Source organism: Eumetopias jubatus, unplaced genomic scaffold (assembly GCF_037043125.1).
Source record: "Eumetopias jubatus isolate StellerSeaLion01/CBP00866 unplaced genomic scaffold, mEumJub1_p1.0 scaffold_13, whole genome shotgun sequence".
NCBI classification, from domain to species: domain Eukaryota; kingdom Metazoa; phylum Chordata; class Mammalia; order Carnivora; family Otariidae; genus Eumetopias; species Eumetopias jubatus.
In genome coordinates this window covers 55603057-55619931 of record NW_028274819.1, presented here as the reverse complement: position 1 = coordinate 55619931, position 16875 = coordinate 55603057, and the positions used below count along the sequence as shown (strand labels likewise).

Below are 16875 nucleotides of genomic sequence, written 5' to 3'. Positions count from 1 at the left end.
ATCCTCTGTAATGTGAGGGTGATGATAGACCCCCTGTCACCCTTATGGCACAATTGTGGCAATCCAGTGAGAAAATAAGTGGGTAAGCCTTCTGTGAACAGTGAAATACTTAGGGTGGTAACACTGGAAAGCATGGTCAGGCTAAGGAGTTCTGCTGGAATCATGCCCCTCTCAGCTATAGGCTTTTTCCCCTTTTTTAGTTGTGATATTAGTGTGGTCTGGTACTTCCCTTCCCTTCTCATTTCATTAGACCCCATTCTTTGCTGAAAGAGTGTAAAACAATAGTAGCTACCAGTTAATGAGTACTTTTATGTACTAAGTATTATAGTTGGTATTTTAGGTTTGTTATCTCAGCTAATCCTAACAACTGCCCTTTGATGGAAGTTTTATTACCTGCATTTCACAGAAGAGAAAACAGAAAGGTTAAATTGATTATTTAGAGTCATTCAGCAAGTTAGTGTCAGAGCTAAGATTCAGCATGGTATAATGAAGAGCATTTGGACTTTTTCCCATCTATTAATAGTGGATAATATCAACTTTTGCAGTGTTAGAAGGGTTATAGATGGCAGATATTATTGGTAATATTATCCAGATCTTATCTGCCAGACTCCAAAGTCCATTTCAGGTTGACCACACTGCCTCCCTGTAAAGTAATGCAATTCAGCAAGCCTGTACTGAGATAGTGCTCGATCCCAGATGCTGGGCTTGGGGTCATGGCGATAACAGACATAAATCAGACTGCTTTCAAATTGCTATGTTTGTAACTTAACTGCCTGGTAATTTTTATTTGATGAACTATGGTGAAATCATATGTTTTTTCAAACTAATATTTTCTAGTTGTAGACCCATTTTTAACAACTGAGAAAATAAGCCAAGTAGGAAATGCAGGAGAAACTCTGTGACATGACTGATGGTTGTTATTTGCTCATTTGCAATTTCTCTCCCTCTAGAGATCCCAGAATTTCTCGCCTGCTGCTTGATGCTCAGTACCCAGTTGTTGCTGTTGACAGCTACATGCCTGTGATTGATGTGTTCTCAGGCCACCAAAACGGGAGTCTTCGTGTCTTTTTAGCCATGGGTTCTTCAGATCAGATAATGGCACTACAAAGATTAAAGAATGAAGAAGGAACACTTCCTCCCTTCAGCCCTAGGCCAGCCCATTTTCTGGATCAGCCATTTATAGCATCTGTTAATATGGTAATGACTAAACACTTGATAGCTTACAAAAACCATAATTTCATTTTAAGGTGTACAACGATGCTTTAATATATGTAATATTGTGAAAGGATTACCACAGTGAAGCCATTACCACAGTGAAGCCATTTAACATATCAGTTACTTCACCTATTTACCTTTTTATGTGTGAAGTGAGAACAGTTAAGGTCTCTTAGCAAATTTTAAGTTTCATAATCTCATTTTATCTTGCATGTTTTAATGAAATCATTGCCCCAAATCCCTATTTCAGTAGTGAAAAGGAACATATTTGCACTCCAATACATGCTGTAGATCCAAGGAATTACTTGTTTTGTCGTTTAAATATGTATCTGTCCCTCTGAAATTTTTGAATTTATAAAGAAACTCTAATTGTTTAATTTACTAACTTAATTAATTGCCTTTTTAAAAATTAGGATGAACCTAAGACTGCATTTTAAAAGGTCTTAATTAAAAAGAAGATAATCCAAGGGGGAAAAATAGGGGTGGGAGGTTGACAATGATCCCAAATGTAGGCCCGCAAAATCTTATTCTGTTTCTTAACCAAATCCACGTTGGAAAGTTACAGTAAAGTTTCTTGCTCTTCTACAAGTAAATTCTTAAAAGTAATTTGTTTTGTACAGTGTTGAACAATTGAGAAAGCACACTGATAAACTTTTACATGTTTATTTCCCTAGTACTACATGAGGGGAACCATTGTCATTCACTTTTCAGGTGATGAAACAGAGTCAAAAGAAGTTATTTGTCCAGGGTCACATAGCTAAGAATGGGAAAATCAGAGTTCAGACACAGGCCTTTTTTTTGAGAGAGAGAGAGAGAGCACATGCAAATGGCGGGGAGAGAGAGAATCTCAAGCAGACTCCCTGCTGTGGAGCCCTATGTAGGGCTCAATCTTACAACCCTGAGATCATGACCTGAGCTGAAATCAAAATTCAGACACTTAACCTACTGAGCCACCAGGCGCCCCCAGAGGCAGGCCTTTTGACTTAAAAGTCCAATCTTCATTCTACTGTGTCATGTCCTAGTGTATCTTACCTTTGGTGTCTTTACCAGTATAGCCAAATCTCAGTCTCCACATGATTTAAGTACATTATGTTTTTAAATCTGAATCTGAATGACAAATGTGATGTCTGTGACAGAAAGATTAGGAAAATGTCTATGAGTAGGTTATTGTTTATTTGTATGTTATGAACTCCAAACTTTACTGTTTCTATTAGATACTAGTGTCTATTACTAGATAATAGTAGCTTTTTTAAATTTAAATACAATAGAAAAGCACAAAGAAAACTTATCTGTAATATCCCCAAGTCTGTTTAGTGTTATATGGCCCTCACATTGCAGTGTAGACTCAGATTTTGTTAAATTCCATACCAAAAGTTAGAAAATATTACTATGAGCATAAAAGAACTTTTTGAAAGATTAGATATCTGTAAATAGTTGTTTTTCTTCCTGCACTCATGTCCCTTATCCATTTCAGCATCTGCAGAACTGAATTATTAAATTACTCTAATACTGTATGACCAAATTAAGCAGCTGCTGAGATTATGAGAGGTTTTTTTTTAACCCATATTTTTCTTCTCTGGGGAATCAAATTGAAAGTTCTCTGTTTCCCTAAGGAAGGTTTTGGAGCAGATATTGCTGATACGTTTTTAGAATACAAAGTAAAGACCTTATGCAATTTCTATTCCAAATTCATGGGATTCGTAGTTAGAATGTTAAACACATATAAATCATACAGTTTGACCCCTATCTGAATCCTGAATTCCCTCTTTGAATAGTCTCAGTTATCAGTTGTCTCGTGTCTGTTGAAGCTGTATAGAGTAGAGGTAAAGAGCTTGGCCGTAGAGTCAGACTACCTGAATTCAAACCCTGGTTCCGCTGTTGTTAGCTATGCATGTTAAATTAGCTACTGTAAGGGGTTCCTGGGTGGCTCAGTCGTTAAGCGTCTGCCTTCGGCTCAGGTCATGATCCCAGAGTCCTGGGATCAAGCCCCACATCGGGCTCCCTGCTCGGCAGGAAGCCTGCTTTTCCCTCTCCCACTCCCCCTGCTTGTGTTCCCTCTCTTGCTGTGTCTCTCTCTCTGTCAAATAAATAAATAAAATCTTTCAAAAAAAATTAGCTACTATAAGTGAAGGGCTTAATATAGTGCCTGGCTATAGTAAATAATAACCTTAAATTGTTATTAGTATAGGTTACCTTCAGTAATGGTATGTTCACAACCTCCCCTACTAGTCCTTACCATTAATGAATAGTCTCAGTGTTACTCCCAACTTTGTTAAAAATAGTAAGTAAATTGGGGCATCTGGCTAGCTCAGTCAGTAGAATGTGCGACTCTTGATCTCAGGGTCATGTGTTCAAGCCCTACGTTGGGCATGGAGCCTACTTAAAAAAATAAGTATATTAATACCTATTTGCTTCATGTGTATATTTTTTATCCTATTAAGATATTCTTAATGTATTCTATTCTTAGTGTACTAAGAATCAGGAGCCAGTGTTGAATTTTATTAAATACCTTTTTAGCATTTATTGAGATAGTCATGTTTTTTTCTTTGTTCCATTTATGCAGTGAATTACATTTATGGATTTTCTAATACTGACCACATCTCACAGTCTAGAGTAAATCCACTTTGATCTGATTACAGTGAGCAGTTGTGAGATGTATGCACAATGGAAATTAAGAATCTGTTTTAGTATCAGCTAATTACACCTGTTTCTTCATCTAGACAGATTTCATAGAGAAACAGGAATATTCTAAGAAACTTTTTCTTTAAAGCTCACCAGTATCTCTATTTCATTTAATAGGCAGAGGACCAAAGAAATGGATTGATGGAGCATCACTTTGAGCTCCATGTAGAGAAAGTTAAAGGGCTAGCCCCTCTTCAGGCAACAGTCTGGGGAGAAGCAGATTGTTATGTCCAGTACTACTTTCCAGTTCAAGACTCCCAATCCAGTGTGCTAAAAGGACCTGAGTTCCCTGAAAACGGTAGGTTTGGGAGGTTAGAGTTTCTCATTCTTGTATGGTTCTTTCATTGGCTATACTTAGAATTTTGTTTTTTCCTGAGTGAATTTTGTGTTCCTAAATGTTCCTAGTCTTAACCTGGATAGTACAGGAGATGGGCTAAGTTTTTATTTCTCTTTTCTTATGTTATTTCTTATAATTTTTTATTTTGATATGATTTCAGATTTATAGAAAATTTAACAAAAATGGTACAAAGAACTTAACATATTATCTTACTACTTACTACTTTACCTAGATCCACAAGTTATTTATATTTTGCCCCATCTTGTATCATTTACATGCCTACTCACTTTTATCTATACACATACAGTTGATTTTCATTACTCATGGTAGTTATATTCTACATAACATAGCAATGTCAGGGACACTGAATTAGAGAATACTGAACCATTGCTTTTAGGGGAAATATGTATATATATATATATCTCACATAGATCATAATTGTAAATCCTAAAACAACTTATTCGAGTAGATTTTACTTTTATTTTACAAAAGAGAGAACAAGGTTCAGAAATGTTAAGTGACTGAAGCTGCCCCAGTGACAATAACAAGGTTCACATTCAGACCCCATCCAACTGGCCCCAGAGCCAAATATTCTTGCACTACACCACACTAGCCTCTCCCATCTCCATCATCTGATCATCTTTGAGAGTTAAAACAAGAAAGCAGAGTGTCACTTTGTCCAGGCTCGTCTGGGAATGATCAAGTCAGGTGACTCAGATGTTTTTGCCATTCTTAGCATGTCCACAAATAACTGCAAAAGCATTGCCAGTATCGATTTTTGGGTTTCAAATAAGGGACTTATATCCAGAATATATAATAAAAAAAAAAACTCTTACAAATAATAATAAAAAACAATCTAATTAAAAAATACTCAGAAGATCTAAATAGACATTTTTCCTAAGATATAAAAAGGCCAATAAGCACGTGAAAAGATACTCAGCATCATTAGTCATTTGGGAATGAAAACCAAAAGCACCACAAGATACCACTTCTTTTCACCAAGATGGCAATAATTAAAAAGCCAAAAAACAAAAACAAAGACTAGACTAATAGGTGTTGACAATGATGTGGAGAAATTGCAACCCTTAGATATTGTCCAGCAACAAAGGGATCTCTTTCTTCTGTATTATCACGGAAACTTTGGGGACCATAGCTACTAGGGAAATGGGCCTTGGTAGAAGTAATGCAGAAGATAAAAGTTCTGGTTCCAGGTCCATGACCTACTACCTCTAAGACCTTTGGGTTCACTATGTAACGTCAATATGTCTGTATTCTGTCTGTTAAGTTGGAGTAATAATCGTTGCTTTGTTTTCCTCACAGGAGTATTGTGAAGATGAAATTGAATAATACTGGATATTAACATACTATCTTACTACATAGAAAACCCTAAATGTTGTATTCGATTATTCTGAATTGCTTTTCTTTTTCAAAGGAATCTCTTTGAAGCCTTTCAGATCTGCAACCACACTCTGTGTTCCAGATCCCATCTTTAATAGTGAACACCACCACTCTCTTCTGTTGCCAACTGAAGTTCCAGTGCAAAGGCTTCTACTGAGTGCCTTCTCTGCACAAGGGCTTGTGCCTGGAGGTGGAGTCCAGTTTGAAGTCTGGTGCAGGTATAATGTGAAACCAATTTTGCGCCTAGAAAGGAAGTACACAATCATAGAGCATGCTTCCCTTGACAGCTTAGGTTGAATTGTAAGGCAGCTAAGCAATCCCTTCTACCCTATTTTATATGATCTGGCTTGTTAGTGATTCTTCTCCAGATTTTACTGAAATCTGAATTATTAGGCTCTTGGGAGCAGTTGTATCTCATGCTTTTAACCACTTGTAACATTTGGAAGTGAAGTTCTATCAGTTTTACCTCCTACTGCTCTTAAATATTCAGTCACCTGTTTTCTCCTATTTACTGCCTTATTTGGTTCAGTCCCTCATCATATCATGCCTAAATTACTGATAGCCTCCTGACTGGTCTTCCCACTTCTAAATTTATTTCTTAAAATCCTTTCTTCCCACCACCAGAAGAGTAGCCTTCATAAAATATAAATCCACTCATGTCACAGACTTGACATGAATACAGATGCTCCTTTGCGTCCCTACTCCCAAGAAACCAACAAAAATGACAAAGAGCATATAGATATAAAAGAGCATCCAGAACAGAACTAGGGAAGAGTACCATTCACTTGCCAGCAACTTTTCCTAAAAATAGTCAGGTGAATTTAGGTTTGATGTAAAACTGATATAAGAATGGAATATTTTAACAAGAGAAGGAAGTAGAGTAGGTACTAACAGATCCTTTAAATTTGAGGGACTTAGGCCTCAAGCCATAGAAGAGATTCGGACTGCTCCACTTAGAACCACTTTTGCTGCTACAGGAGGAATGCTGTCAAAAGTGGCTGCTCCCAGAAGTCCAAGTCAGATGCAGATAACCAAACAGAAAGCTTGTAGGAAGCTGGGGTTTGTTCTGAACACAGAGTATAATTTATGGAGTTCCTCCTCTGCAGGATGGGCAATAAATCCAGCCAGACACTACCACAGCTGTCTGCCACAAACACGGAACAACTAGGCTCCAAAGATAGCTTGATACCAAAAGCTGATCCCTCAGGCAAATTGAATCATTCATCCACCTAATTCTTCCAGCTGACAGCTTGTGCTTTTTGTGGCTTACAGATACTATTATCCTGACGTGAGAGATCAGGTGGTTGCCAAAGGAACCTTGCCATTATCAAGGATCTGTGCCATGGTAACCATGCAGCACCGTGAGGATGTGGGACTACAGACCTTTAATCTCCCTTTAACCCCCAGGCTTGAGAACAGGAAAGAACTGAGGAACCAGTCATCAGGTAATTGAAGACTGCTTTGTCTCTCTCTTTCGAAATCAGTATACGTAAATATCCCTTTTCTCTGTAAATAGCGACTCTTCATATTTTGAGAAACTTACCCTTTCAAGAATATGATAAAAAACTATGATCTACCTTCTCTTACAAAAATGAATGTATTAGTTTACTGTATGCAAATTTTGTCTAATTTTAGAAAATATTTCCATGGACTGTCTGCCTAAATGTTGTTTGTCTCATTTCACCTTTAACTTCAGCAAGTATTTAAGAAGCCTCACAGCATAAGTCCTAAGTGTTATTATGTAGGTGTACTCAGAGAATTATTACTCCAGGGGAACATGAGCAGATATGGCATTGGTGGAATACAGTTAGCATGACAGGGAATTCAGTGTGAGGGAGGAAGAGGTTAGGATTTAAAGTTGAAAGGGATTCATTAAAATTTGGAGTTTTGAGTTACATCCTAATTGTTTCAGTAGGTTGACCCACCCTCCAGGTACGTCATCAGGTAACTAGAATTGGCCTCCTAAATGAAGTTACTGTGCTTGCTTGCTGGAGGGTATCTGCCAAAGCAAAAGGTTTTATTTTGCCATGATTAAGATTGAGTTGTTCCTCCCAACTGTCACTGATCAGCTTGTTCTGTTATTTCTTAAAGCTTTCTCTGAAATGTGATAATAGGAAGGTAGAATTTTTATAAAAGGATGGCATATAAAGGGTGTTTCAGGTGGTGGTGGTAGAAGGGTGATAGAAGTGTAGGTGTGAAAACCTTTTAAAAGTTTAAAAAAGAAGAAAGGCTGGAGTCCATCTCAATTCTATAAAAATAACTGGGAGTTTAGGGGTTCCTAGGTGACTCAGTCAGTTAAGCATCTGTCTTCAGCTCAGGTCATGATCTCTGGGTCCTGTAATTGAGCCGGGCGGCAGGCTCCCTGCTCAGCAGGGAGTCTGCTTTTCCCTCTCCCTCTGCCACTCGCCCCAGTCCACTCATTCTCTTTCTCTCTCAAATGAATAAATAAAAAATCTTAAAAAAATAATAATAAGTGGGAGTTTAAAAAGTCTGAAATTAAGTTCTGCCTCTGATAGTTGTGTGATCTTGGCAAGCAATTCAGTCTCTGACATAGTTTCTTGGATGTAAAGTTAAAATAGTAACTTTTGTTCTGTCTTATTTAATCCTAAAGTACAATAATATGAAGTGATTCTGGCCATGGACATTTTTTCTCACTGCTAATGCCCCTTATTGTTGGTTAAGGTGTTTACCCTCTTCCTTCTGACCAGGACTTGGGGTTTGGTAGAACAGAGACTCTTCCAGCTAACCTTTTTATCTTTTTTTCCTTTTGTCCTCTTTAGGTTTACTGGATGTGGGCCTAAAGTACAGGTGTACTCCCAGAACAGCAGAGGGAGTTCTTGCTGCCCGAGCTGTCTCTATCTCAGTCCAGATTATCAGAGCCTGTGGTCTGCAAGCGGCAGCCAAGTAAGTCCACCTTAGAAAAACAGTCCTCATATTTTTCCACTGCAGTCCACACAGCATATGAGGCTCAGATATGCAAAACTTACTTGTGTACAATTTCCAGTTTATTAAGCACAGCTTTATTTTTTTCTTTTTCTCTTAAGAAAGCATGTAAGGGTGCCTGTGTGGCTCAGTCGTTAGGCGTCTGCCTTTGGCTTGGATCATGATCCCAGGGTCCTGGGATCCAGCTCTGCATCAGGCTCCCTGCTCAGTGGGAGGCCTGCTTCTCCCTCTCCCGCTCCCCCTACTTGTGTTCCTTCTCTCACTTTGTCTCTCTCTGTCAAATAAATACATAAAATCTTTAAAAAAAAAAAAAAAGAAAGCATGTAAGACTATACATGAGTAAATCACTTGCAAACTTGTACTACTATAACTCTTATTAGCAACTTTGCTCCTTGATCTCATCCTCTATTCTTCTTAACCACTCATTTACATAGGTGTACCCTATACCCTCAAACTAAGCCAGGACCAATCACTACAACTCTTCTATAATCCCATATTCAGTCTGTAAATACCATCTCCCATTTTTCTGGCTTGTTGCCCTTCGGTCTGTTCTCAACATGGAAACCAGTGATCCTATGAAAACTTAAGTCAGACCTTGACACACCTCTACTTAAAACCCATCAGTGACTTTTCATCTCATTCAAAGTCAAACTACTAAAAATGGCTATGAGACCCCACATAATCTGGCTCCTTATTATCTTTATGACTTTATCTTCTGCTCATCTCCCCTCTGCTTACTCTACTCCAACCACTGGCCTTATTGCTTCGGAACACACCAAGCTCATTTCCCCCTCAGGGAATTTGTCTTGCTGTTTTTTCTGCCTGAAACACTGTTGTTATATATGAACAACATGGCCCTCTTTTTTTCTTCTCATTTTTTTTTTAAGATTTTTATTTATTTATTTGTCAGAGAAAGAGAGAGTGTACAAGCAGGGGGAGCGGCAGGCAGGGGCAGAGGGAGAAGCAGGCTCCCCGCTGAGTAAGAAGCCCAATGCAGGACTTGATCTCAGTACCCGGGGATCATGACCTGAGCCAAAGGCAGATGCTTAGCCGAATGAGCCACCCAGGCATCCCAGCATGGCCCTCTCTTAGCTCCTTCAGGCTTTTGTTCATACTTCTCTCTACCTTGAATGTTCTTCCTTTTGTCCACTAAACAAACTCCTATTTTCTTTTGACTTGGCAGCTTCTTTGGAGCCTTCCTTTATTTCTTCCTACATGTGGACACAAGTGGCGCTTTGTCCTTTGTCTTTTATTTATTTCTTTTTGAGGATTTTATTTATTTATTTATTTATTCATTTATTTGAGAGACAGCACAAGCCAGGGGAGCAGCAGAGGGAGAGAAAGTAGGCTCCTTTCTGAGCAAGGAGTCCAATGTGGGGCTCAGTCCCAAGACCCTGGGATCATGACCTGGGCCAAAGGCAGACAACCAACCAACTGAGCCACCCAGGTGTCCCTCTCCTTTGTCATTTAGCACCTTCGTTGTGGCCCATATTGCTCAGTTTCAGTGATTTGTATACATAAGTTTCCCCTGCTTTGCTGTGAGTTCCTCTAGTCACTCTCTGAACTCCTCTCTGCCCCCTGCTACCACATAACATAATTCTAGCACATAACAGCTGCCCAGTAAGAAAGAGAACTAAGTCATGCTTCAACTATAGATTAGTGCACTTTGGACATAAGTTCAAGAAAGAAGCAGGTAAGTGTTCCATAGCTTTTTCCCTTATTGTAACTTAGAGTCAGATCATTTGCCTTTAACTTCACAGTCTGTAAATAACTAACTGAATTACTGCCATCTGAGATCTGACACTGAAGCAGTTGGTAAAAATGTTCAGCCTGGTTAATATTTTTCATCACTAAGTTCTCCAAATGGATTCTAGTGATTGCTGGAATCACTCCAGTGATTGCTGGAATGTTCATTTTGGTGTAAGTGATACCAGGGCAGTTTTTTAATCATGTCATTCCCTCACATTAAAACTTTTAATGGTTTCCCATTGTCAGTAGCAGTGGTCTCATTTTAATTGTGCATTCCTATTAACAAAAACTAAAAGTTTAGGGGTGCCTGGGTGGCTTAGTTGTTAAGCGTCTGCCTTTGGCTCAGGTCATGATCCCAGTGTCCTGGGATCGAGCCCCGCATTGGGCTCCCTGCTTGGTGGGAGGCCTGCTTCTCCCTCTTCCACTCCCCCTGCTTGTGTTCCCTCTCTCGCTGTCTCTCTCTGTCAAATAAATAAAAATCTTTAAAAAAAGAAAAAAGAGAAAAAAGTTTAGCATACCCTCTGAATAGCTATATACTTTTCGTGTGTAAATCATCTTCATATACTACTATTTATTAAATACATTATAAAATATACAATGGCATATACAGAACTTTAACATATGAGATAACAAATATAGAAATTTTAATGTTTTCCTCCTATGCCCAAGTAGTTTCTCCTATATATAAATCCCCTAGGTTGTACACACTCTACTTTAGGGACTACTGGTTCACAGGATAAGCTCTAACCTGCTCAACTTGACATTCAGAGCCCTTCTTAATCTCAGTCTTGAAAGAAGAGCAGGAATGCCCAAGAGAGCTGAAAACTATTCTGTTCACAGGGAAGAACACATGCAAAGGCATGGAGGCATGAAACTTGTGTCTGTGGAGTACTTGTTCCATGTAAGACCCAGCCAGGGTCAGAATCTGCAAATTAACCACAATTTAATTGGCAGAGAAGGACTTGGAGTTTAGATACTCAGTAGCTCTCTCATAGATAAGAAGCTCAGTAGTCCCTCTCTCAGGATCATAAAAAAAGTCAGATCAGGTGGCAGGCAGTTTGTTGTTAACCTGCATTTGGTCTGTATTACTGTTTCAAGAAGGAAGGGTAAGAAGCCAGGCCCAGTTCTAACACTACATTCTTCTGGGGCGGTCCTACAGAATATGAGACAGACAAGGTATAATGGAAACAGATTGCACTAGAAATTGGACCCCGTAGCTTCTAGACCCATCTTCCACTAGCTGTGCGTGATCTTGGGCTAGTTTCTTTACTTCTCTGGATCTGAGTTTCTTCATCCAAAAAATGAAAATTATGAACATTTCTCCCGATTTTATAAGGGTCAGTATAAGAATTAACAAATATGAAGTCAGTTTATAAATTACTATTATACAAATGATTAGTTCCATTTGTATAGATAATTAACATTACCCTTATTATTAGCCAGCAAAATATAATAAAATCAGAAATAATACAACAAATTTGTTGTAGACAAATTGTGTAGACATATACCAGTCTACTATTAATGATCATTTTAGGTTAATTTCATTAGAAATGAAAATGCAATAAGCATATAACTATACATACATCTTTAGTATTTGTTGTATCCTCATGCCATCCTCATTTTAGCAAAGAGGACAATGAAACTTGGAAGAGTTTGAATAACTTGTTCAAGGCCACACATTTAATGGAATGATAGAGCCAAGATTAAAACCCAGATCTGTATAACTCCAGATTACTACCCTCTACTAATGTATACCAAGTACAATAAAGAAGGAACCCCTCTAAATGCTTTGTGGCTATCAGGAAATGCTTCAAAAAGAGGTGACCTCTCTGGGGTGCCTAAGTTGGTAGAGCATGCGACTCTTGATCACAGGGTCATGAGTTCAAGCCCTACGTTGGGTGTAGAGCTTACTTTAAAAAAAAAAAAAAAATATATATATATATATATATATATAAAGAGGTGACCTCTTTGCCTAAATGTCAATTTTATGCCCTTGGGGAAGTTGGGATAAGGGAGTTTGTCTCATATTATACCCACACGCGAAAGACTTGACAACTCTTGGTGAGTATCAGTTAAAGATGGATAGGTTCTGTCTGTGTGTTGTGGTACACCTCTACTGAGAAAAACAGCCCCAGAGACATCTGGGAACTGATCTGACACTTGTAGCTGGGCTTGGTGGTTTCATGCTGAGCATAAACAATCTCACAGCACCAACATCAGGAGGCTGCTTTGCAACCATGATGAAGTGGGACAAAAATAAAGTTACTCTGTAATCTTGTCTAGATACAAACCAAAACAAGGTCATTATGAAGATCACAAAAGTACCTAACATCCCCCCTATCCTGGCTAAAATGAGTGACCGCTGCTACTTTATCATTACAGCCTTAGCCTTAGTCTAGTCTTCCCTCCTTCCTAGGTAAGATTCATTAGAACAGCAATCCAGAGCAAAGCCCCACTTCCTTGAACAACCTCCAAATCAGCTAATGAGTCTAGTGCTATATAAGTCCTTTCTGATACCTTTTTACTAAAACTCCCCATGATTCCCCTTGGTGTATGTTCTTTCTCATCATAATGAACAGTAAAACCAACATGTTCAACTACCATTGCTTCCTGGTAGTCTTTGGCTGAAGGTCATTGACAGTACAATGGAGTGTCCTTGGAGTGTCACTCTGGTAAACAGGGGAATGTTGTCTTCACCCACCCCATACACATATACTATGATATTTAGATTACTAAGAAAGCACATTATGGCTATGCCCAAAGCTTAGATAGGAAATATATGGTCAGTTAGTGTTCTTGGTGGCCTCATGGAATGGTGCAGATGTTTTCTAGGCAATCCGGCTGACTTTTGATACTACCATCTCATTCCCATCCTTCTCCCCTGACAGGGCTCTGGCCGAGCAGGAACCCGCTCTACAGTTCAGTGCCACAGTCGGGGTCAATGCCTTTGTCACCACTCATCTCTCCTTCCTGCCCAAGGGAGAACAGCGCCGAACCCGCCCTGTGGCCTGTTCCTTCTGTCCTGAGTTCTCCCATCACGTTGAGTTTCCATGTAACTTGGTGACTCAGCACTGCAGTGGAGAGACCTGTTTCCTGGCAGAACTGTTGGAATTTGCAGAGGTCACTTTTGCTATTTATCATGAAGATACTAAGTCAGGTGAGTACGAAATGACTAATCACAATCAGAATTAAAAGGGACTCTGTTTTGAATGGTGTAGCTCTTCCTAGAAAACACATGTTGAAATATTTAGCCCTTTGGTCAGTAAAGCACTAAATAATTTCTCTTTTTTGTTTGATTTGACAGGCAGTGATATAACCAGTATTCAGTTATTCAGAGATTATCTGCTTGGAGTAGTAAAGGTTCCAACAAAAGAGCTGCTGGTCAAGAGATCTGGTAAGGGTCCTGGATAATCCCTTTCTAATTCTACCCCTTCTCATTTACTTTCCTACAAGAGATCATCTTGCATGGCTCCCTGTAAGATACGCAGAAGAAGGGGCGCCTGGGTGGCTCAGTCGTTAAGCATCTGCCTTCGGCTCAGGTCATGATCCCAGGGTCCTGGGATCGAGCCCCGCATCGGGCTCCCTGATCCGCGGGAAGCCTGCTTCTCCCTCTCCCACTCCGCCTGCTTGTGTTCCCTCTCTCGCTGTCTCTCTCTCTGTCAAATAAATAAATAAAATCTTTAAAAAAAGGTATGCAGAAGAAAACATGACCCCTAACAAATGCTTTTGAATTCTCCCAGGTACCTTAAAAGTTCTCTGAAAAGTATTTTAAGTCCTCTCCTAATCATTTCAAAAGTCTTCTAACAAAGTAAAGTCGCTCAAAGCTTTGTACTGTCGTCTTACTCCAGGAAAGATGATGGGATGATGGTGATACTACAAATAATAAATATGGTGATACCCATTACATTATATAACATTTTGTGAAATAGTTCCTCAGATATTGTGTGAGCCTCATTATAACCCTGCTTGGTGGGGACACAGGATCTTACTATTTTTATTTTACGGATGAGGAAACTTAGGCTCACAAAGTTTAAGTGATTTACCAAAACCACACAGCTAGTGAGTGGCAATACTAAAAATCAAGTTCAGATTCACCTATTCCTTTTCACTGTACCCTCCTCTCTCACTGAAGAAGGAATAAAGATAGGCGGTAACAACCCAAAAGAAGACAGCCACCAAGGCAGTCTGGGAATAATGGTCCGGTCCTACTTACTGCTAGCTCAGGGCCCTTGACCGGCCGAGCGTCAGGTTTCTTACTTCATGAATGGAGACAGTTGATCCTGACAAGTCTACAAAGTAGGAGCTTCTGAAATCAGATTTATAAAGTACCTGACACAGTATAGGGACTCAGTAAGTGTCACCTTTCCTTCTCTTGCCCATCATCCTCCCTAGGATTGTGTAATCTAATTTCCAGAATTCTGTCACACATCTCCCAAGTTTAATTGTGAATTAAAATTTGAGCAGTACTCTCTAACAGGTACTCTCTATGCCTGCCAGAGAAAAGTCTGTACGAGAAAAAAAAATGCATTAGATTTCTGTACATTGATTTTGTATCCTGCAGCTTTACTGAATTTGTTTATCAGTTCTACCAGTTTTTTGGTGGAATCTTTAGGGTTTTCTATATACAGTATCATGTCATCTGCAGATAGTGAAAATTTTACTTCTTCCTTACCAATTTAGATACCTTTTATTCTTTTGTTGTATGCTTGCCAATTTTTTTTTCTTCTGAGAAACCAGCTCCTAGTTTCATTGATCTGTTGTGTTGTATTTCTAGTTTCTGTATCACTTATTTCTGCTCTAATCTTCATTATTTCCTTTCTTCTACTAGTTTTCGGTTTTGCTTATTGTTCTTTTTCTAGATTAGGTGTAAGGTTGTTTGAGATTTTTCTTGCTTCTTGAGGTAGGCCTCTATTGCTATAAACTTCCCTCTTAGAACTGCTTTTGCTGCATCCCAAAGATTTTGGACCATTGTGTTTTCATTTTCATTCATTTCCATCTACTTTTATGTCTTCTTTTATTTCCTGGTTGACCCATTCATTGTTTGGCAGCATGTTATTTAATCTCCATGTATATGTGTTCTTCCCAGATTTTTTCTTGTGGTTGACTTCTAGTTTCATAGTGTTGTGGTCAGAAAAGATGGACAGTATGACTTTGGTCTTCTTGAATTTGTTGAGGCTTGTTTTGTGGCCTACTGTGTAATCTGTTCTGGAGAATGTTCTATGTGTACTTGAAAAGAATGTGTATTCTGCTGTTTTAGGATGGAATGTTCTGAATATATCTGTTAAATCCATTCGTTCCAGTGGGGTCATTCAAAGCCATTGTTTCCTTGTTGATTTTCTATTTAGATGATCTATCTCTTGATCTAAGTAGGGTGTTAAAGTCTGCTAATGTTATTGTATTGTTATCGATTAGTTCCTTTATGTTTGTTTTTAACTGTTTCATGTATTTGGGTGTTCCTATATTGGGTACATAAATATTTATAATTGTTATATCTTCTTGTTGGATTGTCCCCTTTATTAATATATAGTGTCCTTCTTTGTCTCTTTTTACAGTTTGTTTTAAAGTCTGTTTTGTCCAATATCAGTATTGCTCCAGTGGCTTTCTTTTTATATCCATTTGCATGATAGGTTTTTCTCCATCCCCTCATTTTCAATCTGCAGGTGTCTTTAGGTTTAAAATGAGTCTCTTGTAGGCAGCATATAGATGGGTCTTGTTTTTTATCTATTTCTTTTGATTGGAGCATTTAGTCTATTTACATTCAAAGTAATTATGATAGATAGTATTCATTGTCTTTTTATTGTTTTGTGGTTCTTCCTGAAGATTTTCTCTGATTCTTTCATTCTTTCATGGCCTGCTAATTTTAATGATCTATTTGGATTTCTTTCTCTTTAATCTTTGCGTATTTATTATGGTTTTTGATATATGGTTATCATTAGGTTTGCATATAACCTCCCCACTGTGTGCTCCAGGTGCTCTTCAGATTGCTGTTTCTACACTGTATGTTCTCAGGCTGTTTGCCTCCTCTCCAAGAGCAGCCCCAATGCCCTCTGGGATCTATCAGAGCCAAGCATGCTGACCTTTAAAACTCCAGGCTTTAAGTCCCACTTGTTGCAGAAACTCATGAAATTCAGTCCCTCTCACTTTCCAAGACAATTGCTGTGGGGATTCGTTTTCCCCATAAGCTCCCCTGTGTGCTAGTCTGTCTCTTGCCTTTCTCTGTGGCCATGGATCCCTCCCCACTGCAACAGCCACAATCCATTTCTCTCCCAAACTGTGTCTCCACACTACCTTACCTTCTTTAATGAGGCCTCATCTCTACCTTTAGTTGTGGAGTTTGTTCTGCCAGTCTTCAGTTCAATTTCTGGGGTATTTAGGATGACTTGATAGTTACCTAGTTATATTTGTGGGACAAGGTGGAGCCCAAGGTCCTCCTACTCTGCCGCCATCTTCCAACCCCTCCATTTCACATTTTTTATAGCACTTCTCTTTTCAGACTCTTCCAAAACCATTATCTCATTTGATGATTATAACAACTTTGTCTGGTGGGCAAG

The 16875-nt window shown here is 38.9% G+C and overlaps 1 protein-coding gene across 3 annotated transcripts in view; it reads left to right on the top strand.

Moving 5' to 3' along the window:
- C2CD3 (C2 domain containing 3 centriole elongation regulator) overlaps window positions 1-16875 on the top strand; it is a 139446-nt gene that overhangs the window by 62440 nt on the left and 60131 nt on the right. For all 3 annotated transcript variants that reach the window (XM_028115976.2, XM_028115975.2, XM_028115978.2), the window contains exons 16-22: window positions 951-1197; window positions 4015-4195; window positions 5667-5850; window positions 6905-7077; window positions 8413-8536; window positions 13213-13481; window positions 13629-13718. In XM_028115976.2, the coding sequence (XP_027971777.2) occupies window positions 951-1197; window positions 4015-4195; window positions 5667-5850; window positions 6905-7077; window positions 8413-8536; window positions 13213-13481; window positions 13629-13718 (1268 nt within the window). The remainder of the gene's footprint in view (window positions 1-950; window positions 1198-4014; window positions 4196-5666; window positions 5851-6904; window positions 7078-8412; window positions 8537-13212; window positions 13482-13628; window positions 13719-16875) is intronic.